Source organism: Leptopilina boulardi, unplaced genomic scaffold, assembly GCF_019393585.1.
Source record: "Leptopilina boulardi isolate dan_hultmark-lab unplaced genomic scaffold, ZJU_Lbou_2.1 LbouV2_121, whole genome shotgun sequence".
NCBI lineage: Eukaryota > Metazoa > Arthropoda > Insecta > Hymenoptera > Figitidae > Leptopilina > Leptopilina boulardi.
Genome location: NW_026137665.1, coordinates 136191 through 158428, shown reverse-complemented (window position 1 = coordinate 158428; position 22238 = coordinate 136191). Strand labels below are relative to the sequence as shown.

At 27.8% G+C, this 22238-nt stretch overlaps 1 protein-coding gene across 4 annotated transcripts; it reads right to left on the bottom strand.

Moving 5' to 3' along the window:
- Window positions 1–963: 963 nt before the first annotated feature.
- LOC127285102 (O-acyltransferase like protein-like) lies at window positions 964–21780 on the bottom strand. 4 transcript variants are annotated; one of them, XM_051310934.1, is made up of 12 exons: window positions 21352–21756; window positions 20266–20513; window positions 6349–6569; window positions 5696–5969; window positions 5269–5429; window positions 4982–5150; window positions 4708–4904; window positions 4405–4543; window positions 1976–2168; window positions 1503–1645; window positions 1168–1301; window positions 964–1093 (listed from the first exon to the last, which is right to left on the bottom strand). In XM_051310934.1, exons 1-12 carry the CDS (start codon window positions 21713–21715, stop codon window positions 1063–1065), a joined length of 2274 nt encoding a protein of 757 aa, XP_051166891.1. In that variant the 5' UTR covers window positions 21716–21756; the 3' UTR covers window positions 964–1062. The 4 variants fall into 4 exon arrangements, with proteins under 4 accessions (XP_051166891.1, XP_051166883.1, XP_051166874.1 ...); XM_051310926.1 differs by lacking the exon at window positions 20266–20513 and adding an exon at window positions 8549–8796 and having other exon boundaries at window positions 21352–21754; XM_051310917.1 differs by lacking the exons at window positions 20266–20513; window positions 21352–21756 and adding exons at window positions 8549–8796; window positions 8930–9669.
- Between the last annotated feature and the right edge of the window lie 458 nt (window positions 21781–22238).

Sequence of the window (22238 nt, the reverse complement as noted above, 5' to 3'; positions counted from 1 at the left end):
GTTTTGAGGGTCTCTGATTACGAATCCGAAAAACTAGTTTTTGAAAATTGAATATGGCGGACGATTATTTTTAAAATCGTTCTAGTTTTATGTTTTTGCCAACCCACTTGGAAAGATTCCCCGGAAAGTGCCTCCTGGAGGTTCCATGAGAATTCCGCCGGAACTTCTAACGTAATTCCGTCGGAATTCCATCGGAGTTCCAAAGAATTTCCGATGGGATTCCGATGGAATTCTGACGGAATTCCTACAGAATTAGGACTCTAAAAATTTTGAAAAAAAATTAATCGGAATTCCGTCGGAATCCCATTGGAAATTCTTTGGAACTCCGATGGAATTCCGGCGTAATTACGTTGGAAGTTCCGGTGGAATTCTGATAGAACCTCCTGGGGGCACTTTCCGGGGAATCTTTCCAAGTGGGAAATGGCGATGTCATATAATCTGTCATAAAAGTCTTTTGCCATATTGGATCCGCCATTTTGAATTTCAAAAAACTAACATCGCACTTGCAATCAGTGACCCCGAAAACCCCCGAATAGCGAATTTAAAGTGAATTAGATGAATTTTAAAAATAGTCGTCCGCCATATTGAATTTTCAAAAACTAGTTTCTGACTCGTAATCAGAGACCCTCAAAACCCCTGAATAATAAGTTTTAGCTACTTTTATATCATTGTTTAGATTTTACTCACTTTCAAGGTTTTTTTCTGAACAATCAATCGTATAGATTTTTAAAAACATCATCATATCAACTTAAAAATTAAATCCTTTTGAATTACCTTTTTGTTCACATAATTTTTATTCCCAAATTTGGAAGCAATTTTTTGTGTTGTCAATTTGAATCCCTTTCTATTTTCATCGACGACAGAAATTTTGGCTATCATAGAAAGGAATTAAAATTTTATTTTTTTCATATCTTGTTGAGGAATTAAAAAAATTGTACAGAAAAAGAATTGTTAGAAATTGAATAATTTAAATACTCTTTAATATCCTTACAGGGTCGTCGGAATGATTAACATTATATTAATTGTAATATTCTGAATTATTTGATTAGGAACTGTTAATGATTAATCCGCCTTTCTTTTGATATTTGATGATCTGAAAATAAAATTTAATTAAAATTAGGCTTAATGAAATTAAAAAATATAATGTGAAAATGCATAATTCATTACTGTTTTTGTTCTATAACAATTGTCTGCTTTTTCAAAATTATGTATCCAACGTTTCTAAATGGAAATTCAATTAGAATAGCAAAGAATAATCCCAAGAGCATAGTGAAAATAAAATCCCCTACAGTATATCTAAACTGTGAAATGAAAATTGTTATTAATAAAATAAAAAGTTTAAAAAAAATTTTGTTTTTGAATCTATATCAACACGCAATAAAATCTTCACCTTGAACAGCGATCATATATTTTTCTAGAATAGCGAAAACTTTCATTGTTTTAGTGAAATATATCGCTGTTCTAGGTGAAGATTTTTTTGCGTGAATAATAATTCGACTTACTCCATTGTAAAAGGAAAATGTAATTGGTGTTTTTATAGTACCAAGTTCATAAAGAATTAACACGCCATGAGTAAGAAAAATTGCATAAGAAATTCTTGATATTGGTTGCAACCATCTTGCATTTATTATTTTTTTATAAAAATCTACAATGATGAAAAGATTTTGGTAATTATATATAATATAGAGACCGTTTTCACCGTGTGGATAAATTTAATCCTCCAAGTGGTTAAAGACAATAGATATATTCTGCGTCTGCGCAGAATGTTTGTATATACAGCTTCTGCGCAGATGCAGAATATATCTACTAACCTCTCGGAGGATTAAATTTATCCACACGATGAAAACGGTCTCATAGTTTAAAATATATGAAATATATTTATGATATAATATTTTTGAGTTTACAGAGTTTAAATAACTAAAATTTTTTTTATGTAAAACTCTGAATACTCAAAAAAATTTATTTATTTTCATACCCAAACCGTGTCCAATTGTAAATAGAAGAGGCATAGCACAAATACTGAATGCGAAAATTGGTCTATGAAGACTTGCGTAAAGAGCTTTTGATAAAGCAGTGATTTTCAAATTTGGATTCATAAATAAGGTTCCACTCCACATTGTAGTATAAGCTAATAAAATCGCAGTAAGATAAAAAATTTGCGACCAAACCTGTGAAAATTAAACCGACTATAAACATAAGAGTTATTATTATTATTACTAATAGTATTTTTTGAATTAGTGTCAGCCGGGGTAAATCCGAACGCTTTTAGTAAGTTTAAACAATAACATAAGTTTTTTCTTTTTAAAGACAATACTTCCGGTATTCTGATGCATGAAGTTGTTACTTTACTTCCCTAGAACAATTTTATGGGGTGGCAAAAATGTTTGATAAATTACAATCGCAGGAAACTTAGCGTTCATATTTACCTCTATACTTTGCAACTTTCCTAAAATACCGGGGTAAATACGAACGCCACTGTATTTCAGAAAAATCTTAGGGAAAATAAATTTAAAGTATTGCAATTGTTAAACTTATATAAAAACTCAAAAAAAATACGATAATAAACCTATTATGTAATAATGCATCATATATAAATACAAAAATCAAACAGGTTAAAAATTAAAATGCATTACACAATTAAAACCTTCAATAACTTTATCAAATCATAACGGATTTTTGCAAAACTTGGTACAGAAAGTATTTTAGAGTGATTGAATGTAAATACAAAAATAAAAGTCAAATTTTTTAAATTCAAAATGTCGGACTTTCCTAAAACTTATTTTTAAAAATGATCAAATTTTCTAACTCCAAATTCGTAATCAGCGACCCTGAAACCCCCCGAGTAACAATTTTCGAGCGAATCCAATGAATTTTTTAATTCTCGTCCGCCATATTGGATCCGCCATTTTGAATTTTGAAAAACTTACTTCAAATTGGTAATCAGCGACCCCCAAAAACCCTAGAATTCCAAATTTTATTAAGATCCTGAAAAACTTTTTTCAACAAACCATTTGGCAAAAAAAGTGGAACACTCCTTCGAGAAAACAGAGATTAAGTTTCTGCTTATTAATTACTAACGAGGATACATATAGAAAGAAAAACTTTTTTCTATGTACTTTTATAATGTTAAAAAATAATAGTGTAATGAAATAAAAACAATTTTGTGTGGCTCTGATATAAGAAAAAATGATTGAAAATACCGTTCGGATTTACCCCGATTTTCCAAATTTCCGGGGTAAATACGAACGGTCTGATATTATTAATAAAATTTGACAGAAGGCAAAAATGAAAAATAGTTTCTGTTCTAGTATTCATAACAAACAATTATAAATAATAAAATGAATTTTTAGCTTCTTTTTCTTCAAATACGAGACAAAATACTGAAAGAGTGTCATCTTTGATTTTCAATCTTTTTTGCAATACTCGTTATCTTTGTTTATGCTGTTGCTAATTAACAAACGAAAAATGGGATAATACTTAGAATCTCTTCAAGAGGATCTGAGGTAAAAATTCTCAGGTCTATAACTTATTTTTTAAAATTTTAATTAAGCTGAAATAATTAGCGTTCGGATTTACCCCGTGTTCGGATTTACCCTGGCTGACCCTATATTATTAAAAAGGCTAATAGTATTTTTTGGATTCAGTTTTATAGTAGTTGTGTTTTAATCCTGGAATCCTGCTTTAAGGAAGTTCTCCGGCAAATCGATTTGTGATAGATTTTTCTAAAACTTTGAGCAAATGCTAATTTTTATATCCTGTATGCGTGGTAAAAATTTCAATATCGCTTGCGTTGTTAAAAATTGAGATATTTAACTTCAAAGTTGTAATATTTAACATAGGATTTCTAACTTGAACGTTGAAAATGACAGATTTTATTTATTTTCTCCGAAAGTACGTGATAACTTTTTCTCAAAAACTAGTTCATTGTAGGGGCGAATTAGAGAAATAAAAGTAAATAAAATTTTATAGGGGTAACGATGTTCAATTTTTAATAACAGTAATCTGAAAATCGAAATTCAAGTGATTTTCTAGTGAACTGACAAATAGGAGAAACACAACCTGTCGGGTCTTGGCAACACCGCACTGTTCGTATGAAACGCGCGCATGGTAGCGCGAAATTAAAACATAAAAAATAGGTTATGTTCTTCTTGCGATGAACCAACTTGTGTCAGCTGTTTATAGTCAGCCGTTCTACACTGTTGCCGTATCTTAAAAAGCTGCGCACAATTACAAATTTTGCACTTCTGCACTTGACAGAGGCAAAGGGAAACAGGAAAATGTTCTCAACTATTTCTTTTGAGGGAGAAGTTATTCTTATATGTATAGAGAACAGGTTGTTATTGAGCTCCACTGGCGCCGGAGAGCTTCCTTAAGCCTATAATAAAAATTTCTTATTTCTTTTACCTTTGAGAGACGCCATTCAGCGTTTTTACAATCAAACATAAAAGCTCCACAAATTAATCCAGTAACATAGGCAGCCAAACGCAAATGAGTCTTAAGATAATAATTAAGAAAATAATCAATTTCTTCTATTCTTCTCGTTCTATAAAGAAAGTTAAATATATAATAATTATTATAATAATTAAAACTAATACTTAATAAGAGTAATATCTTTTATACAAATAAAAACTAAACTCAAATTTTTAACAGCGTCAAAAAAAATTATTAATATCTAAATAAGAAGTTGCGATAAAATTAGTCTCTTACCTTACATAGGAGGTAAATACGGGATCTGCATTGTTTTTATAAGTAAAATAAAAAGTTAATGCAGTAGAAATAATTAAGATGCAACATAAAAATATGTAACCAATTTTACGAGACATTTTGTTAAATGCAGTAATTAATATTAATCCAAATAAATAACATTGAAAATCAACAGCTAAATACCACGACTGAGCCACGCACTGAACAAGAGAAAAATAATATGTAAATAATGGATTGATAACAATATTGTAAAATATGAATTTAATTTTTTTTCTACCTTGTTGTTACCACCAAAATAATTATTGATGAGAAACAAATTTGTCCACCAATTTGAAGAACAAGAATCTCGATTAAATCCAACACGAGATTCCCAAAATGGTCCAGAACCAATTCGATGAAAAATTGTTGCATATCCAAATGTTACGAACATATAAAGTGGTAGTATTCTGTGAAATTAATTATCAATATAAAATAATTGATATAAAACATAATAAATTACATTATCATGATAAAAAACGTGTTTTATTTTTTGGATTTCTTTTTATTGTATAAATTATGCAATACCTCATTAATCGATTTAAAATCAAACGCATGTAATCTAATTTTTGTGATTTATTCAGTATTTCCAATAATGAATAAGAAAGTAAAAGTCCTCCCACACCGAAGAATGCATCTACAATAACGGAAAAATTGTGAGCTAATCCAAAAGTGGGATTAGATAAAACCTGTATATTGATATTAAATTTAATTAGTTTTATTAATTTATTAATTAGGTTAATAATTTGTGACGCGCTCTGAACAAAGGGACCTTAGAAGCAAACGAACTATAGGTTATGTTTATGATAATTTAGATTAAAAGTTCCTTTTTATTTATGTAAAATCAAAATCAATTTTTAAACTTAAAAATTTTAAAACATAAACTATAATTTTTTGCTTCTTTGATACCTTTCTTTGAAGCGCGTCACATTTAATTAAATTATTGTTTCATTACCCATTCCAAATATCGTCCACTTATATTTCCTGCATACATATATTGCAATTGTCTGTGAGCAATAACTGTAAGACCTGCCATTAATACTCGAATAAAATATATGCACTCAAATGCAGGATGTGCATAAGTTATATTAAAAATTTTATTCCAGTTTTCACGAGCAGAAAAGCAGTTTAATAATTCTTTTGGTAAAGAAATTGCTCCCTTTTTGTCAGAATTAATATCCATTATTGTACTTATTATGATGACAGTAAATATTAAAAAGAATGTTAAACTAAAAATTGAAAAAAAAAGATTTTTAATAAGAATTTTTTGTCATTTTCACATGTACAATGAAAAATGAATGTTCAATTTATATACACGGGAACCCCCGAAACACAGAGTTGCCAATGACCCAACCTAAACGCTACTGCGCTTGCGCTACGACAACTCTCTTATAGGTCGAAAAAAGCGCGCTTATATAAAATGCTTAATAATAAGAAAACGTTAATAAAGCAATATAAAACTATATTCACTATTGAATTTATTTTTTTTTGTTAATTATATTGCTTCTTAATAAAAAAAATATTAATTTACATAATGTACTTAAGTATGTAAAAATAATAATAATAATAATAATTATAATATTAATAATGTAATAACCCGATCGTTACCAGAAAATTGTCTCGTAATTAGAAAAAGCGGCTCCCTTTGAAGTAGTAGAAGAACAATGTAGTGGTAAAATTGATGCTGTGACTTGAATATTGTATTTTTTACCAAATTCATCTAGGGGTTCTTTTAGTGCTGCCACAATATCCTCTGTTTTGCATTTTGCAGGAAAACATAATGCCATTTGCAAAAAGTATCTTATGTAACGTCGAAAATCGCCTTTTTCCTAAAATAATCACTGCATCAAGGAAAATCGTAATAATTATATTTAATGAGAATACAAATTTTTTTCAAATAGATTCATCAATCACAAAAAAAAACCTGGACTCATTTTTGTTGCAGCTCAAAATAAACCAATGATTCATTAAATTTTGTATATTTGTAATCAATGACCTCAAAATCTTTCAAGCATTAATATTTATGTGGTTTCATTCATTAATAACTTTACGTTAGAAATTTCCATTCAAATGACGGGACGCATGAATATGTTCTAAAAATAATTAGTTAGAATTTTCATTTTATGGAATTTCTTTTGAGGCGCATAATTTTTCCCAAAAATTAAAAAGGTCGAAAATTTATTTGATCGAATTACATTAAGTCGATATTTTATTTGAACGAAATTCTAAATGATCGATATTTAAAGTGGTCGATATTTTATTTAGTCAATATGATAGACATTTATGAAGGTCGACATTTTATTTGTTCGATATTCTAAATGATAGAAATTTAGAAGCATCGAATTTTATATCCATCGAAATTTAATTTGGTCGATATTTTAAAAGCTCGACACTTTTTTAGCTATACGAGTTTCCTTTCTATGTAGTTTGTCGGTAAAGTACATTGAAATTTTGCGGGAAATTTGAAATTATTGATGTAAATAATAATAACAACATAGAGAGGAAACTCGTATATCTAAAAAAAATGTCGAGCTTTTAAAATATCGACCAAATTACATTTCGATGAATATAAAATTTGATGCTTCTAAATTTTTTATCATTTAGAATATCGAACAAATAAAATATCGACCACATTAAATGTCGATCATTTAGAATTTCGACCAAATAAAATATCGACTAAATAAAATGTCGACTTTCATAACTGTCGTTCTTTTAGAATTTCGACCAAATAAAATATCGACTTAAAGTAATTCGATCAATTAAAATTCCGAACTTTTTAATTTTTGAGAAAAATCATGCGCCTCTTTCTTTTGTCATAATTATTTTTGAGCCGAATTTTCATTTGTTCGAATTATTATTTGATATAATTTCCATATAACCGATTTTTCCAGAATTTCTAATTGATAGAATTGTCATTTGTCCGAAATTAAAAAAGGCCGAACAAACAATCGACAGAAAGATTTCGGCGCGATTTTAAAATCAACCTATCAAAAATTATCCATTAAATTGTGATTGGTTGATTTTAAAAATCGCGCCGAAATCTTTCTGTCCATTGTTTGTTCAGTCATTTGCAATTTCGGATAAATGAAAATTCTATCAATTAGAAATTCTGTTAAATGATTTTTCAGTTAAGTAAAAATTATGTAGTATGAAGAATCGGTTATATGGAAATTATATCAAATAATAATTCGAATAAATGAAAATTCATCTGAAAGAAAATTCTATGCAATAAATTCTACGCAATAAAAATTGTTTAAAATGCCTATTATGTTAAATGAAAATTCGAGCAAATAAAAATTCTGACAAATAAAAATTCTGTAATATAGGAAATCGTTTTAATGAAAATTCTATTAAATACTAATTCGAACAAATAAAAATTTGGCTCAAAAATAATTATGAGAAATGAAATTCCATGAAATGAATATTCTAATTAATGATTTTTAGAACATATTTATGCGTTCCGAAATGACAATGTTTTAAGGTTATGTGATTGTTGTGATTTCATATGTAAATTTTATCCCCAGGTTTTGTGGAAAACTCAAAAATAGTATAAGAATTCGTTGTCATATGCCAGAATAAATTAATGTTTATCAAAAAATTTATTCTTAAAAAATTTCACGTTTGTGATGGAAATGAGTAAAATCATAATGCCCCCATATTAATAATTTCTAAAATCTGCAATTTTTTTCAGAAATAAATTTTTTGATTCACCTAAGATTAGAAATTGTATAAATTACTTAATTTTAATCACGAATTTTCACGCAACAGCTTATAAAATTATAAATAAATATTAAAACTTAAAAAATACTCTGATTGCTTCCCAGGCAGAAACTTGTGGATCAAAAAATATCTTGTGCTCTCCAATAGAATTTGTTGGTTCATTTTCTTCTTTAAATTTTACATCAACCAAACAATATCTGCCACGTATTTCCTCAATTTCTCCATCATTCTTATTCATTATTTTTGTCTGTATTCGATCACACTGATCAAAACTTCCCAAATGTCGTGTTAAACCACCAAATAAGCCATAAGGATATTTAGCTGACGAATCAAACACTAAAGAGAACGTTTCATATATATATATATATATATATCCAATCAAAGTAGATAATGAAAAGTTTAGAAACAATTTTATAAAATCCTAATTTTTCTACTCAGAAAATGAGAAAAATTTTTTAAGGATACTTACTTTCAGTTGCCCATAAAGTTCCATTTTTTAAATGATTAAGATACAATAGTAGTTGTGTTTTACAAGAACCTTCAGGAATTGAATTCGAAGTTGCAACTATTACTGGCAATAGTGGTATATTTAAAAACCAAGGAGACTTTTCATTAGTTTCATTTTTTTCACTATAGACACTTTGCGTAAAATTTGATTCATTTAATATTAAATAATTACTTTCACTTAAATTGTTTAAATATTTATTATTCTGTAAATCTTTATCGTAACATTGTATTTGTTTTGTTACTTCTCCAAATACTAATGGAGAAATTAGATAGTTTAGAACAAAAAATTGTAGCAAACCGCAGGTTGTGAACGAAGAGAAATTCATATCGTTTTAAAAATTATGGAGAAACTATATGAAATATGAGTAATTTTAAATTACACGCAATTTGGAATAATCATATTTAAAAAATAGAAAGTTTCATTCTATGTTAAAACATGTTTTAATATTGTGAGCTTTAAATCTTGACTACTATTTTGTCACCTTCAAATAAGAATGAAAAAAATTTTATTACCATTAATTATCATTTTTTAATAATTATTGTTGTCGCCGTTTTCTATCACAATAGAATTGTACGATTGAAAAATGAACTTTTGACCTTTTACATTCATATTTTGTGTTTTTTTTTCAATTTCAGATACATCAATTAAATAGTTATTAGATTAAAAATATACTAAATGTAACGAAAATATGCAATTTCAATTTAAATTATTTATATTCTTTAAAATTCCAGTAATATATAATGTTTATTCCTCCTTTTTTGATGATCTAGAAATAAAAATAAAAAATATTTTCAATCAAATTTGTATTTAAAAATTAAATATAAAAATAATTTTATTACTCTTTTCGTTGTAAAATTGTCTTCCTTTTTAAAATTATGTCGCCGACGTTTCTAAATGGAAATTCAATTACAATAGCAAAAAATAATCCCAAGAGTATTGAAAAAATAAAATCTTTTATAGTGTAATTCACCTATGAAAAAAACAAGTCCTAATAAAATTTATGTTCAAAAAGTGTTAGTTATTGAAAATTAAAGATAACTTACTGCATTATAAAATGAAAATGCAAATGCTGTTTTTGTAGTTCCAATTTCATAAAGAAATTGTGCATAATGAGTTAGATAAATTGAATAAGAAATTTTTGATATAGGTTGCAACCATCTTGCATTAAGAATTTTGTAATAAAAATCTGCAATGTTAATAAAGAAATTTTAGTTATTTCACAGCTTATACCCCCTGTAAATTCGATGTAGGGGAATAGTGTCAGGGTTGGACACTTGGCTTTTTTTAAAAAAAGAACACTAGCGCCACCTGTGTGCGTACGTGACGAATCTTCTAGTAGTGTAACCTAACTTTTTGTGGCATTACATTTTTTGAGAATCAAAAGTAGCGTCTCCTGTGACTTCGGTGCAATCGAAGAGACAAAAAAAGTTTTGTTTGACTTGTGAATAAACATAAAAATTTGTAAAAAAGCAAGAATTCGGCAAGATAAGCTTATTGAATGTATTGTGGGGTACATAATTTAAGAAGAAAAAAAGTGAAAAATCGAATCGCGACACATGTCTGGTTATGGTTAGCACAATTCGAAAATGATGCTTCTAGTTAGGGTTGGACACCCATATTAATTATGAATTTGACACAATTTATAAATAAATTTTATTTTATTGATATTTCAGTGCAAAATTGTGCCAAAGATATTAGAAAAATAATACTTAAATTGTATAAATTTTGTTCATCATTTCATTGAGTTATTTGGAACAATAAAGCGTAATTTTTTGTAATTTGAGTTCATTCCTTTTTTAAAACCATAAAGCTTTACAATTTGTAAACAATAAGTAAAGATAAACATGAAAAAATAAGAATAAAAATCATTACAAATGTTATTTTACGTTTTTACCAATAATGCGTTTCGATTTTCAAAAAGAGTCAAACCCTGACTAGATTTTTTTTTTTAAATGTTTATAACTTTTTTAATTTTGGACCAATTAATTTACGGTCCACAGCAAAAGTGTTCCTCTTTTGTAGATCTTTCCACCCATATACCACAATTGACTGAATTTATCTAAACAAAATATTTATAAACAAAAAACCAAAACTGTGTCCAATCCTGACACTATTCCCCTACAATTTATTTATTTTCATAAAATTTCACATTCAACCTAAACCGTTTCCAATTGTAAATAGAAGAGGAATAGCACAAATACTGAATGCAAAAATTGGTCTCTGAAGACTTGCATAAAGAGCTTTTGAGAAAGCATTGATTTTCAAATTTGGATTCATGAAAAATGTTCCACTCCACATTGTAAAAAAAGCTAAGAAAATTGCAGTAAGATATAAAAATTGTGACCAAATCTGTGAAAAATATAACAAATTTAAAAAATAGTTATAGTTATAGTTATAGACTGTTATTTTTTTGTACTTTAAATATTTTTGAGTTTTTTTTAAGTTAGATAAAATTTTAGTTTTTTTAAATTTAGAAAATGTTTGACTTGTTTTGGATATTAGAAAATGTTTCTGATTTTTAATTTTAAAAATTTTTATGAATTTAGAAGAAATTTCAGTTTTTTTTTGAAGAAATGTTTAAACATTTCAGTTTTTTTAAACTTAGAATTATTATTATGATTATGATAAATCAAATTAATTATTGATTTTACCTTTGATAGGCGCCAATTAACATTTTTATGGTCATAGATAAGAGCCCCGATAATTAATCCAGTAACATAGGCAGCCAAACGCAAATGAGTTTTAACGTAATAATTCAGAAAATAATCCATTTCTTCCGTTTTTCTTACACTATAAATTTTAAAAATCATTATATATACATGCTAACATTTACGAATTTCTTTTTATAAATATTATAACTTGAAAAAAATAAATTTTCAAAAAAATTAAAATTTCAAAAATCTAAAAATATATCATGATTGTCACACGGTTTAGGAAAATCAGAAAAAATTATTGTCCTAATTTTTTATAATTGAAAACCTCTTGAAATATTTTCATTCGGGTCAGGTAAAAAATTTAAATTCTAACTGGAAATTTTTTGTCGCAATCCTGGTTATCAAATTCAATAATGTTAAATATTTAGACTTCCAATAACAATGATAACATTTTGGCGAAATTCTGCCTGAATTTAATAACTTCAAACTTTTTAACTCGAACATTTTAGAAATTTTGCCTCATATAAATAATAGAAGTATATTTTATCGATATATAAAAATAAAATTCAAAATTTAAGTTCGATAAAAAAAAATTCATATCCACAAAAGAAATAAGCTTAAAATCATTTCTTACTTTACATAGGAGATAAATAGTGGATCTGCATCATTTTTATATGTAAAGTAAACAGGCAATGCAGCAGAAAAAATGAAGATGCAACATAAAAATATATAACCAATTTTACGAGACATTTTGTTGAATGCAGTAATTAACAATAATCCAAATAAAAAGCATTGGAAATCTACTGCTAAATACCAGGACTGAATCACACACTAAACAAAAGTAAAATAATATTGTAAAAAAAATGCATCGTTAACATTACAAAATAATATTTTAAAAACTTTTTTTCGTACCTTGTTCTCTCCACCAAAATAATTATTGATGAAAAACAAATTCGCCCACCAATAAGAGGAACATGAATCTCGATTAAGTCCAACACTAATTTCCCAATATGGTCCAGAACCAAGTCGATGAAATATCGTTGCATATCCAAATGTCACAAACATATAAAGTGGTAACAATCTGTCGAATTAAATGTTAATATAAAATAATTTATATAAAATAATAATTTACATTACTGCCGTACAAATTAAAAAGTTCATAAATGACAAAAATAATTTACTTGTGCAAAAATCCGAATAGATTCAAAAATCGTTTAACGGATAAAAAAATTTTTATACTAGGGGAGAGTGGGGCAAAACCGGGCAGGCGGGTCAAACCAGGTACCCCTAGTTTTTGTTCTCAGTGGACGGAGTTTAATTTTTTTTGTCTTAAATTAAAGGTAATTTGTAAGTAATCCCCTTAAACTATATTAATGAATATATCGAAAATTTTGCTTCAAATTTACAAAAATTTGAAATAAATGCTGGATTCCACTATTGATTGCGCTAAAATAAATTTTTTTATGACCTGATTAATTATTAATCATTAAAGTCTAATCTATTACGATGAAAATGAGTGGTCATTCAACAAATTCGGTTAAAAAATATGAAAGTTATAAGCGTTTTAGTAAAAATGTGGAAATTTGATTTTTTCGCATATTTTCAGTATTTTCGTTTCTACGTTACATTATAATATTTTTTACCTTTACAGTCACTTAGAAAAGATTTTAGTGGATGTCACTACAAGCTGAGTGACAATTACAAAAAATTTTTGTCGCTCTTTGACTTACTAATCAAATGGTTTAGTTAACTAGAAGTTTGTCAGATGTACTTAACGAATAGTAAATCTGAGATCTATGAATTGTGTTACTTTTAAGACGTGAAGTAAATTTCACTTAATTAATATGTGATAGTGAGATTCACTAAAAATCTTCTTCCCGTGAATACTTAATGATTTTGTTTACACAGTCACAACTGTTAACAATATTCTAATAGTACGTGCTACCGTGACAGTTTGCAACCTGAATACAAAATCTGCCAAAAGCAAACGAAAATCCTGTTTTTCGCAGAGTTCATTAGTTGAGGGATTTACAAGTGTTGCACAAAACATTTGGCGTCCAGGATTTGTCAAGATTCTCCGGCAAAATTTTTTTGAAAATTTGTAAACTAGTGTTATTAACAATAAGCTGAGAATTTTACATTTTGTTAAAATATGCAGTGCGGGGCAAAACCGGGTACCAAACGGTGGGGCAAAATCGGATATATTTAAATGCATTACACTATACATATTTCAATTTTATCTCAAAATAATCGACATGTATGTTTCGAAATCGATGTTTAACTTTCGATATATCAATTATTTACCATATCGATAAATAAACGATAAAAAATTAATAAAAATATGAAAAATTTCGTTTTAAAAGATTTCACTGCTGTTATTCATTATTAATATAATATATTTAGATTAAATTTATTGAATATTAATTATTTTCTATAATGTAAGTGATATATAATAATAATTCAGCAAAAAGTTAAAGAATATTCCGTGATTTATATATTTATTTGATAGTACCCGATTTTGCACCACCATCGGGGCAAAACCGAGTACTTTGCATTTTTTTGAAAAACCTGGTTTAAATTGATCAAAAAATTTTTTTTCATGCAATCGACCTTATTTTTGCATTCTCTAATGTTCAAGGAAGAATTTTCAACGAGATTTGAACTAATTTATTTGATAGATTCTTTGTAAACCGAGAATTCTAAAAAGGTACCCGATTTTGCCCCACTCTCCCCTACATCATTTAATTGTTAATTGATTTTTATTGAAAATTATTACTGAAAAAATTTTTTGATTATAAATTTATTAATTAATTCATATTACAAACAAATATTGAAACTTTCAATTGACAGAAATTTGTATATTTTTTTGACAATAGAAATTATTTTTAAAAAAATGTATTTTTGTATTTTCTATTAATATTTTCTACTAAATATTGGTTAAACTTTTTACAAAGATTTCTCGAGACAAAATAATTTTCTTTAATTTTCTCGGTTTATCTATAATGTCGCTTATGTATCTTTTTAATTTATACAGCAGATCAGTGCTCATCGCAGATAACGCATAAGCTTGCGGCAATTTTGTCATTAAAAATTGCCTCAATAATTTTTCCGTGTAAAATATTAATTTGTCGGAAAAAAAAAATATTAAATAAAATCCAAAAATAAATATGTTCACAAATATAATTACGTCACACTTCAAGGATTATAAGGGCAGGTGAAGCTTAATTTGTGACAACCCGATTCGAAATTTAGGTCCAATGTAAATTCTCTAATTCCGTATTTTTTTTTTTTTTTTAATAACGAATCTTGTGACGCCACATATTGTTTTGTCAATCTAAAATTATTTAGAGTGAACTCAACATATTATTTTTCTTAGTGAAAAATTATTTAATTCTACTTTATCACTTCACACTTTGCCTTGATCACTGTGGTGTATGTTTGGTTGCCTTCTAACAGGGGACTCATCGACTTCAAAATGCTTGCCTTCTGACTCAAATACAAAATTAAATTTATCCAAATTTGAATCTTTCAAATTTTAATTCATCAAAATTTGAATTTAACCCCTTCGCTGTGAAGCAAAAATCGTGTTTCCGTGCCACCAGTGTGCAAAAAAAAATTTTTTTTTTTTAAATCTTATATTACCATATTGTATGTTTTTATTAACATTAATATTATATTAAGTAAAACTATTTTATTTTTAAGATGCTGCTATAGCGGTCATGCACACTGGTGGCACGACTTATTTTTGCCTCTATAGAGGTCAGTAACAGTGAAGGGGTTAATTAAATTTTATTTGATTCAAATTTGAATCAATACAAAATTTCAATTCGGTCTAAATTTTAATTAAAATTTCAAGTGATCTTGATTTTTATTTTAATTTTTATTGGTCAAAAGAAATTTATTAATTATGTGTCAGTTTGAATAACCTAAATTAGAGTTAGATTTTCAGGTGTTAAGTTGAAGTTAAATTTCTCTTTGGGAATCTTTTGCAATCTTAAATCTGTAAATCTTAAAGCAAGCTTACGCGTTATCGACGTTCTTATAATCTTTGGTGTTTTATTTTTTTAATTTAAGTAATGTTAATACCTTACTAATCGATTAAAAATCAAACGCACGTAATTTAATTGTTTTGATTCATTCAATTTCTCCAATAACGAGTAAGAAAGTAATAGTCCTCCCAAACCGAAGAATCCATCGACAATAATGGGAAAATTGTGAAATAATCCGAAAATTGGATTAGACATAACCTGTAGATTTATTAATTTAATTTATTAATTTATTTTGCATAATAATTCAATTAATTTACCGTCTAGTTGACCAGTGACACCGTCGTCACCTCCATGAAGTTGGCGTCGACGCTCAGCGTCGAAAATTATTTTTCACGGGATTAAAAATATCAAATCATTTTTGAAAAGAGGTTTTGGATCCACATATAAAATCTTGAAAAGTATTTCTCCAGGCTTTATTTGGACCGAAAATATTTTTAAAAAAGATTTGATACACTGTAAAAAAAATTAGGGAGTTAACGTTACCCTCACAACAAAAGGATATCCTGAAAACGTCCATAGGATATCCTAGGATATCCTCAGAACATCCAAACCGCCGTTACGTAGGATATTTTTGGGATATCCTGGGGATATACTGAGGATATCCCGAGGATATTCTAGGGATATCCTAATGATATCGTGGGGATATTCTTGGGATAAACTTGGTATATCGTTAAAATATTATAGAAATATCGCTAAGCTCTCCCTAGGATATCATTATGATTCAAATTTTGACTATTTGAGATAGCAATTTTTTTTATACAAATAGGTTTCCCGTGATTGTCAATCATCTTTCAAATCTGGGCCTTAAAGTTGATAATTAGAGCATATATTTAAGCAAAAAATGCGATTTTCGACACTTTAAATTCGTTTTTTATGGGATTGACCGAATGAAAAATTTTTGTTCTAACACACGCACTGAAAGTACATTTTAGATATCTTGGAAATACATTATAAATACATCCAAAAAATATGTTTTCCATTTTTATTTAATTAATTTGTATGTTAGGGTCGTTTAATGGATACCTTAGGGATATTTTTAGAACGACTCAAGGATATTCTAACCTTTAAGATAATATAGACATACTGTGGATATCCTTAGGACGTTCTAAGGACATCTTTAATTATTCCAGGGATATCCACAGGATATCCTAATAATATCCGGGAAAATGATTAGGATATTCCTGGGACATCCTTAGATATCCCTGGGATATCCCTAGGATATCCTAACCGCCGCTACTTTGGATATCCTTAAAGTATCCTTAGGATATCCAAGGGATGTTTTTGGAATATCCTAGGATATCTGGTGCTGTAAGGATACTGGGAGTTAAATTTTTCGAGTTAAAAATCAACTCAAAAAGGAAGTTAATAATTAAATTAACTCCTTAAAACTAACTCCCTAGACATAAAATTAACTCGTAAAGCATTAACTCCCTTCGTTTCAACTCCAAAAGGGTGGGACTTTTATAGCATCCCACAGGGAATTAAAATTCAACTCCTTGATTTTACAGTGTATTTTTGATCCCGTGAAAAATAATGTTTGGCGCTGAGCGTCGACGCCATCGTCGTCTGACGATACCAGCAGTGACTAAAACGCATATTCGTTCATTTAGTTTCGTTTATAATTATTTTTGTATTTTAAAGCAATATAAACAATAACTTCTTTGATTTTAAACAAGTTTTTAATGTTCTTTTTCGCTTTGTTCCTAAGAAAAAGAAAACTGAAGTCAATATTTCAATATATGTGACGCTCCGGGACAAAAGGTACCTAGGCTTTCAAAAATTTTAGGTTAAATTTAGTAATAGTTTTACATTAATAAAAAGTTCTTTTTTAATCAGACATAATCAAAAATAGATTTTATTAAATATTTTGGATATAATAAAGAATTAAACTTCAATGGTTGGTATAAATGGTTGATCTTATTTGTGTATTTTCACTTAAAAAATCAAAAACATAACCTAAAATTTTTTTAAATCTTAGTTACCGTTCGTCGTGGAGCTTCACATATGAGGCAAAATTCCTGAAATGTCCGAACAAAAAATTAAAAGTTCTCGAATTTAATCCATACTTTTCTAAAATGTTGTTATTGTTGGTGAAAGTCTAAAAACCAATTATTATTGAATTTAATAAAATAGTTTTTGAATTACAACGTTTTTAATTTTTGACTTTTGAAAAAAAAATTTTTTTTCAATGTACAATATTTATAAGTAGAATGCATAAAAGTTAACATATATATAATGATTTTTAAAGCTTTTTTGACGAGCTACACGCTGTTAATAAAATTTTTTTTTTTAAATAACATTTGACCTTGAAATTCAAGGTCAAAATGTTAATTTACGTTTATCTCAAAATCGGATTTTTTAAAATTATTTTTGACTATCTCAATGGAAAGCTTGACTAATTTCCTACAAAACATGTAATTTTCAGAGTGGGATCTTTTAAAGTTTTTGAGTTATTAATTAATTAATTAATTAATGTTTATAACAAATGAAATATTTTACAAACGAATAAAGTTACCGTAATTCTGAAGTTAGTAATTGAAAGTTAACGTAATTCCGCATCCAACGAGCCCTATATGAAGTATTTTGGATAAGTAGATTGTTAATAAACAATTGCAATGTTAACTAATTGTTTATTAACAATCTACTTATCCAAAATACTTCATATAGGGCTCGTTGGATGCGGAATTACGTTAACTTTCAATTACTAACTTCAGAATTACGGTAACTTTATTCGTTTGTAAAATATTTCATTTGTTATAAACATTAATTAATTAATTAATTAATAACTCAAAAACTTTAAAAGATCCCACTCTGAAAATTACATGTTTTGTAGGAAATTAGTCAAGCTTTCCATTGAGATAGTTAAAAATAATTTTAAAAAATCCGATTTTGAGATAAACGTAAATTAACATTTTGACCTTGAATTTCAAGGTCAAATGTTATTTAAAAAAAAAAATTTTATTAACAGCGTGTAGCTCGTCAAAAAAGCTTTAAAAATCATTATATATATGTTAACTTTTATGCATTCTACTTATAAATATTGTACATTGAAAAAAAATTTTTTTTTCAAAAGTCAAAAATTAAAAACGTTGTAATTCAAAAACTATTTTATTAAATTCAATAATAATTGATTTTTAGACTTTCACCAACAATAACAACATTTTAGAAAAGTATGGATTAAATTCGAGAACTTTTAATTTTTTGTTCGGACATTTCAGGAATTTTGCCTCATATATAAAAAAGTTACAAATCTTTAAAGTTGAAATCTATTTCGAATAGTCTCAGTGTTGAAGTTATTTATTGTATGATTGATTATAATTACCCATTCAAAATACTGTCCATTTGTAGTTCCTGCATACATATATTGAATTTCTCTGTGAGCAGCTATTGCAAGACCTGTCAATATCACTCGAACATAATGTATGGAGTTAAATGTACGTTGTCCATAATTTATTTGAAAAATATCATTACAATTTTTACGAGCAGAAAAGCAGAATAATAATTTCTTTGATAATGATAATTCATCCTTTTTGTCAGAATTTATGTCAATAATGGTGCTTATTAAAACCGCAGTTAATATTGAAAGGAATGTTAAACTGCAAATTGAAATAGTACATTGTGTGTGTGGCAAGGGCGGAAAGTAGTCAATTCCTGACCGAGTGTAAATTTTGCCGCACGAGAAGAGGAATTCACCTTTCCGCCCGTGTTGCACACTATGTTTTTTGTCCAATTGCACGACAAACAAGAAGTCTATAAGGAAGTTAACTGGTGTAAAAACAAAGACCAAATATTGATATGTTAAAGATACTGGATATATTTTTATTATGTTTGAGGGAAATTTATATTATTATATTTTATAACATGTACGAAAAATATTTGTACGAGTTTCGTAAATAAAAATTTGACTGTTGGTCAATTAAATTTCTACCTTATCCGATATGATTAGGTTAATGAAATACTTAATAGGAGACACCTATTTATCATCTTAACTATACAATATTGAAATTCAAAAACAAAATTACCATCCTCAATAATTATTTTAAAATATTAAAAATTTGGTGAACTAATTATTTAAAAATACTCAACTTGAAAAATGTGTCTTAAATTACCTAGAAAATTACTATTCTAGAGTAGCGGGCGGCAAAAGCCTACTTTCCGCCGGCTGTACCTGCACGGAAAGTCGCGTTTATCGTGCATGTTGAACAAAAAAAAAATATTTACATTTCTATATATTTGTTACTTTTATATAAAAGCGTATACTATATTAATTTAGAAGAGTTTTATTTTTTTACCAGAAAATTATTTCGTAATTAGAAAATGCAGTTTCTTTAGAAGCAAGACAAGAGCAATATATAGGTAAAATTGATGCTTCAATTTGAATATTATATTTTGTGCCAAATTCATCTAGAGGTTCTTTAAGTGCCACGACAATATCTTCTGTTTGGCATTTTGCGGGAAAACATAATGCCATTTGCAAAAAGTACCTTGGATATCGTCGAAAATCGCCTTTTTCCTTAAATTAAAATCATGTAATTGTCAATTAAAATTGAAATAAAATTTTATAGATATATAAATAGTTAAACTTTAAAAATACTCTGATTGCCTCCCAGGCAGAAACTTGTGGTTCGAAAAATATCTTGTGTTCTCCAGTAAAATTTGTTGGTTCATTTTGTTCTTTAAATTTTACATCCACCAAACAATATCTACTGTTAATTTCCTCAATTTCTCCATTTTCATTATTTATTATTTTTGCTTGAATTCGTTCACATTGATCAAAACTCCCTAAATGTCGTGTTAAACCACCAAATAAGCCATAAGGATATTTAGCTGACGAATCAAACACTGTAATTATAGAAAAATTAAATCTATACAATTATTCGGTATACTTGTCAATCATAAGATGACTATTCAGGTATAGTTTTTTGGATTTCTATTTTAAAAAAAGTTAATTATTGATAAAATTGTGGCCCAAGGTTGAAAGCCTTATAGTTTCGCTTTGACGTCCGTCCGTCGTACAAACCGGCAGTCAAATGCACGCTATCTGAAATGTGACACTGTCACATTTTGGATCCTCCACCCATATATTAATGTCTTGGCATCTGTTTGTTCGTCGTAAAAACCCTCCTATAGAACGAAACCGGAATTCAACTGTACGACTTCTAAAATGTGACACTGTCACATTACGGATTCTCCACCCATATATTAACGTTTTGGCATCTGTATGTCTGTTTGTTTGTCGTAAAAACCCTCCTAGAGAACGAAACCGGAATTCAACTGTACGACTTCTAAAATGTGACACTGTCACATTACGGATCCTCCACCCATATATTAACGTTTTGGCATCTGTATGTCTGTTTGTTTGTCGTAAAAATCCTCCTACAGAACAAAGTGGAAGTCAAGTGTACAACATCTGAAATGTGACACTGTCACATTACGGATTCTCCACCCATATATTAACGTTTTGGCATCTGTATGTCTGTTTGTTTGTCGTAAAAACCCTCCTAAAGAACGAAACTGGAAGTCAAGTGTACAACATCTAAAATGTGATACCGTCACATTACGGATCATCCACCCATATATTAACAGTTTGGCATTATTGCTTAGAGGAGAACTTATTTACAGTTATTAATTCATAGTAAAAAAAACCCATAACATGGGAGCGAAATTAATTTATACTTACTTTCAGTCGCCCATAATGTGCCATTTTTTAAATGTTCAAGATATAATCGTAATTGTCTTTTACAAGAACCATCAGGAATTGAATTCGAAGTTGCAACTATTATCGGCAACAGTGGTATATTTAAAAACCATGAAGATTTTTCATCACTTTCACTTTTTTCACTATAGACACTTTTTGTAGAATGTAATTTATTTAATATCGAATAATTACTTTCATTAAAATTATAAAAACGTTCATTATTCTCCAAATCTTTATTGTAAATTTGTATTTTTTTTGTCACTTCTCCAAACACTAATGGAGAAATTAAATAGTTTGAAACAATAAGTTGAATTAATACGCAACTTGTGAAAAAATTAAAATTCATCGCTTGTCTAAAATTAGAAATGTTGGAAAATGCAAATAATTTTTGACCTATAAATAATATTTGTTAACAATTGTGAAAAACAATGCAAAATTTCTCTTCTATAAAACTTAAAACATGTTTTAATACTGTGCACTTTAAAACAAGAATAATTTTTTATTTTTAATAAATATAAAAGAAACTTTATAACACGGAGAGTAATTTTAATAAAATATTAATGTCACTTGAAAACAAATGGAAAAGTGTCAAATCACAATTTTTTTTTTATCTATGGTAAAGTACAGACAGCACAGAGAAAAATTAGTGAATGGTATTTTGTATTTATTTTTTGGGTGATGGCAACAGTAAATTTCGACAGAAATTTCTCTCAGTGTAGCATTAATTATCATATTTTAACACTCATTAATTGTCACTGATCTTCATTACAATTGAATGGAACGATCTACAAAACGACCTTTTGGCCTTTTACATTGATGTTTTGTCGTTTTCTAGATTTTTAAAATATTAAAAAGAAAAAAAAATCCCG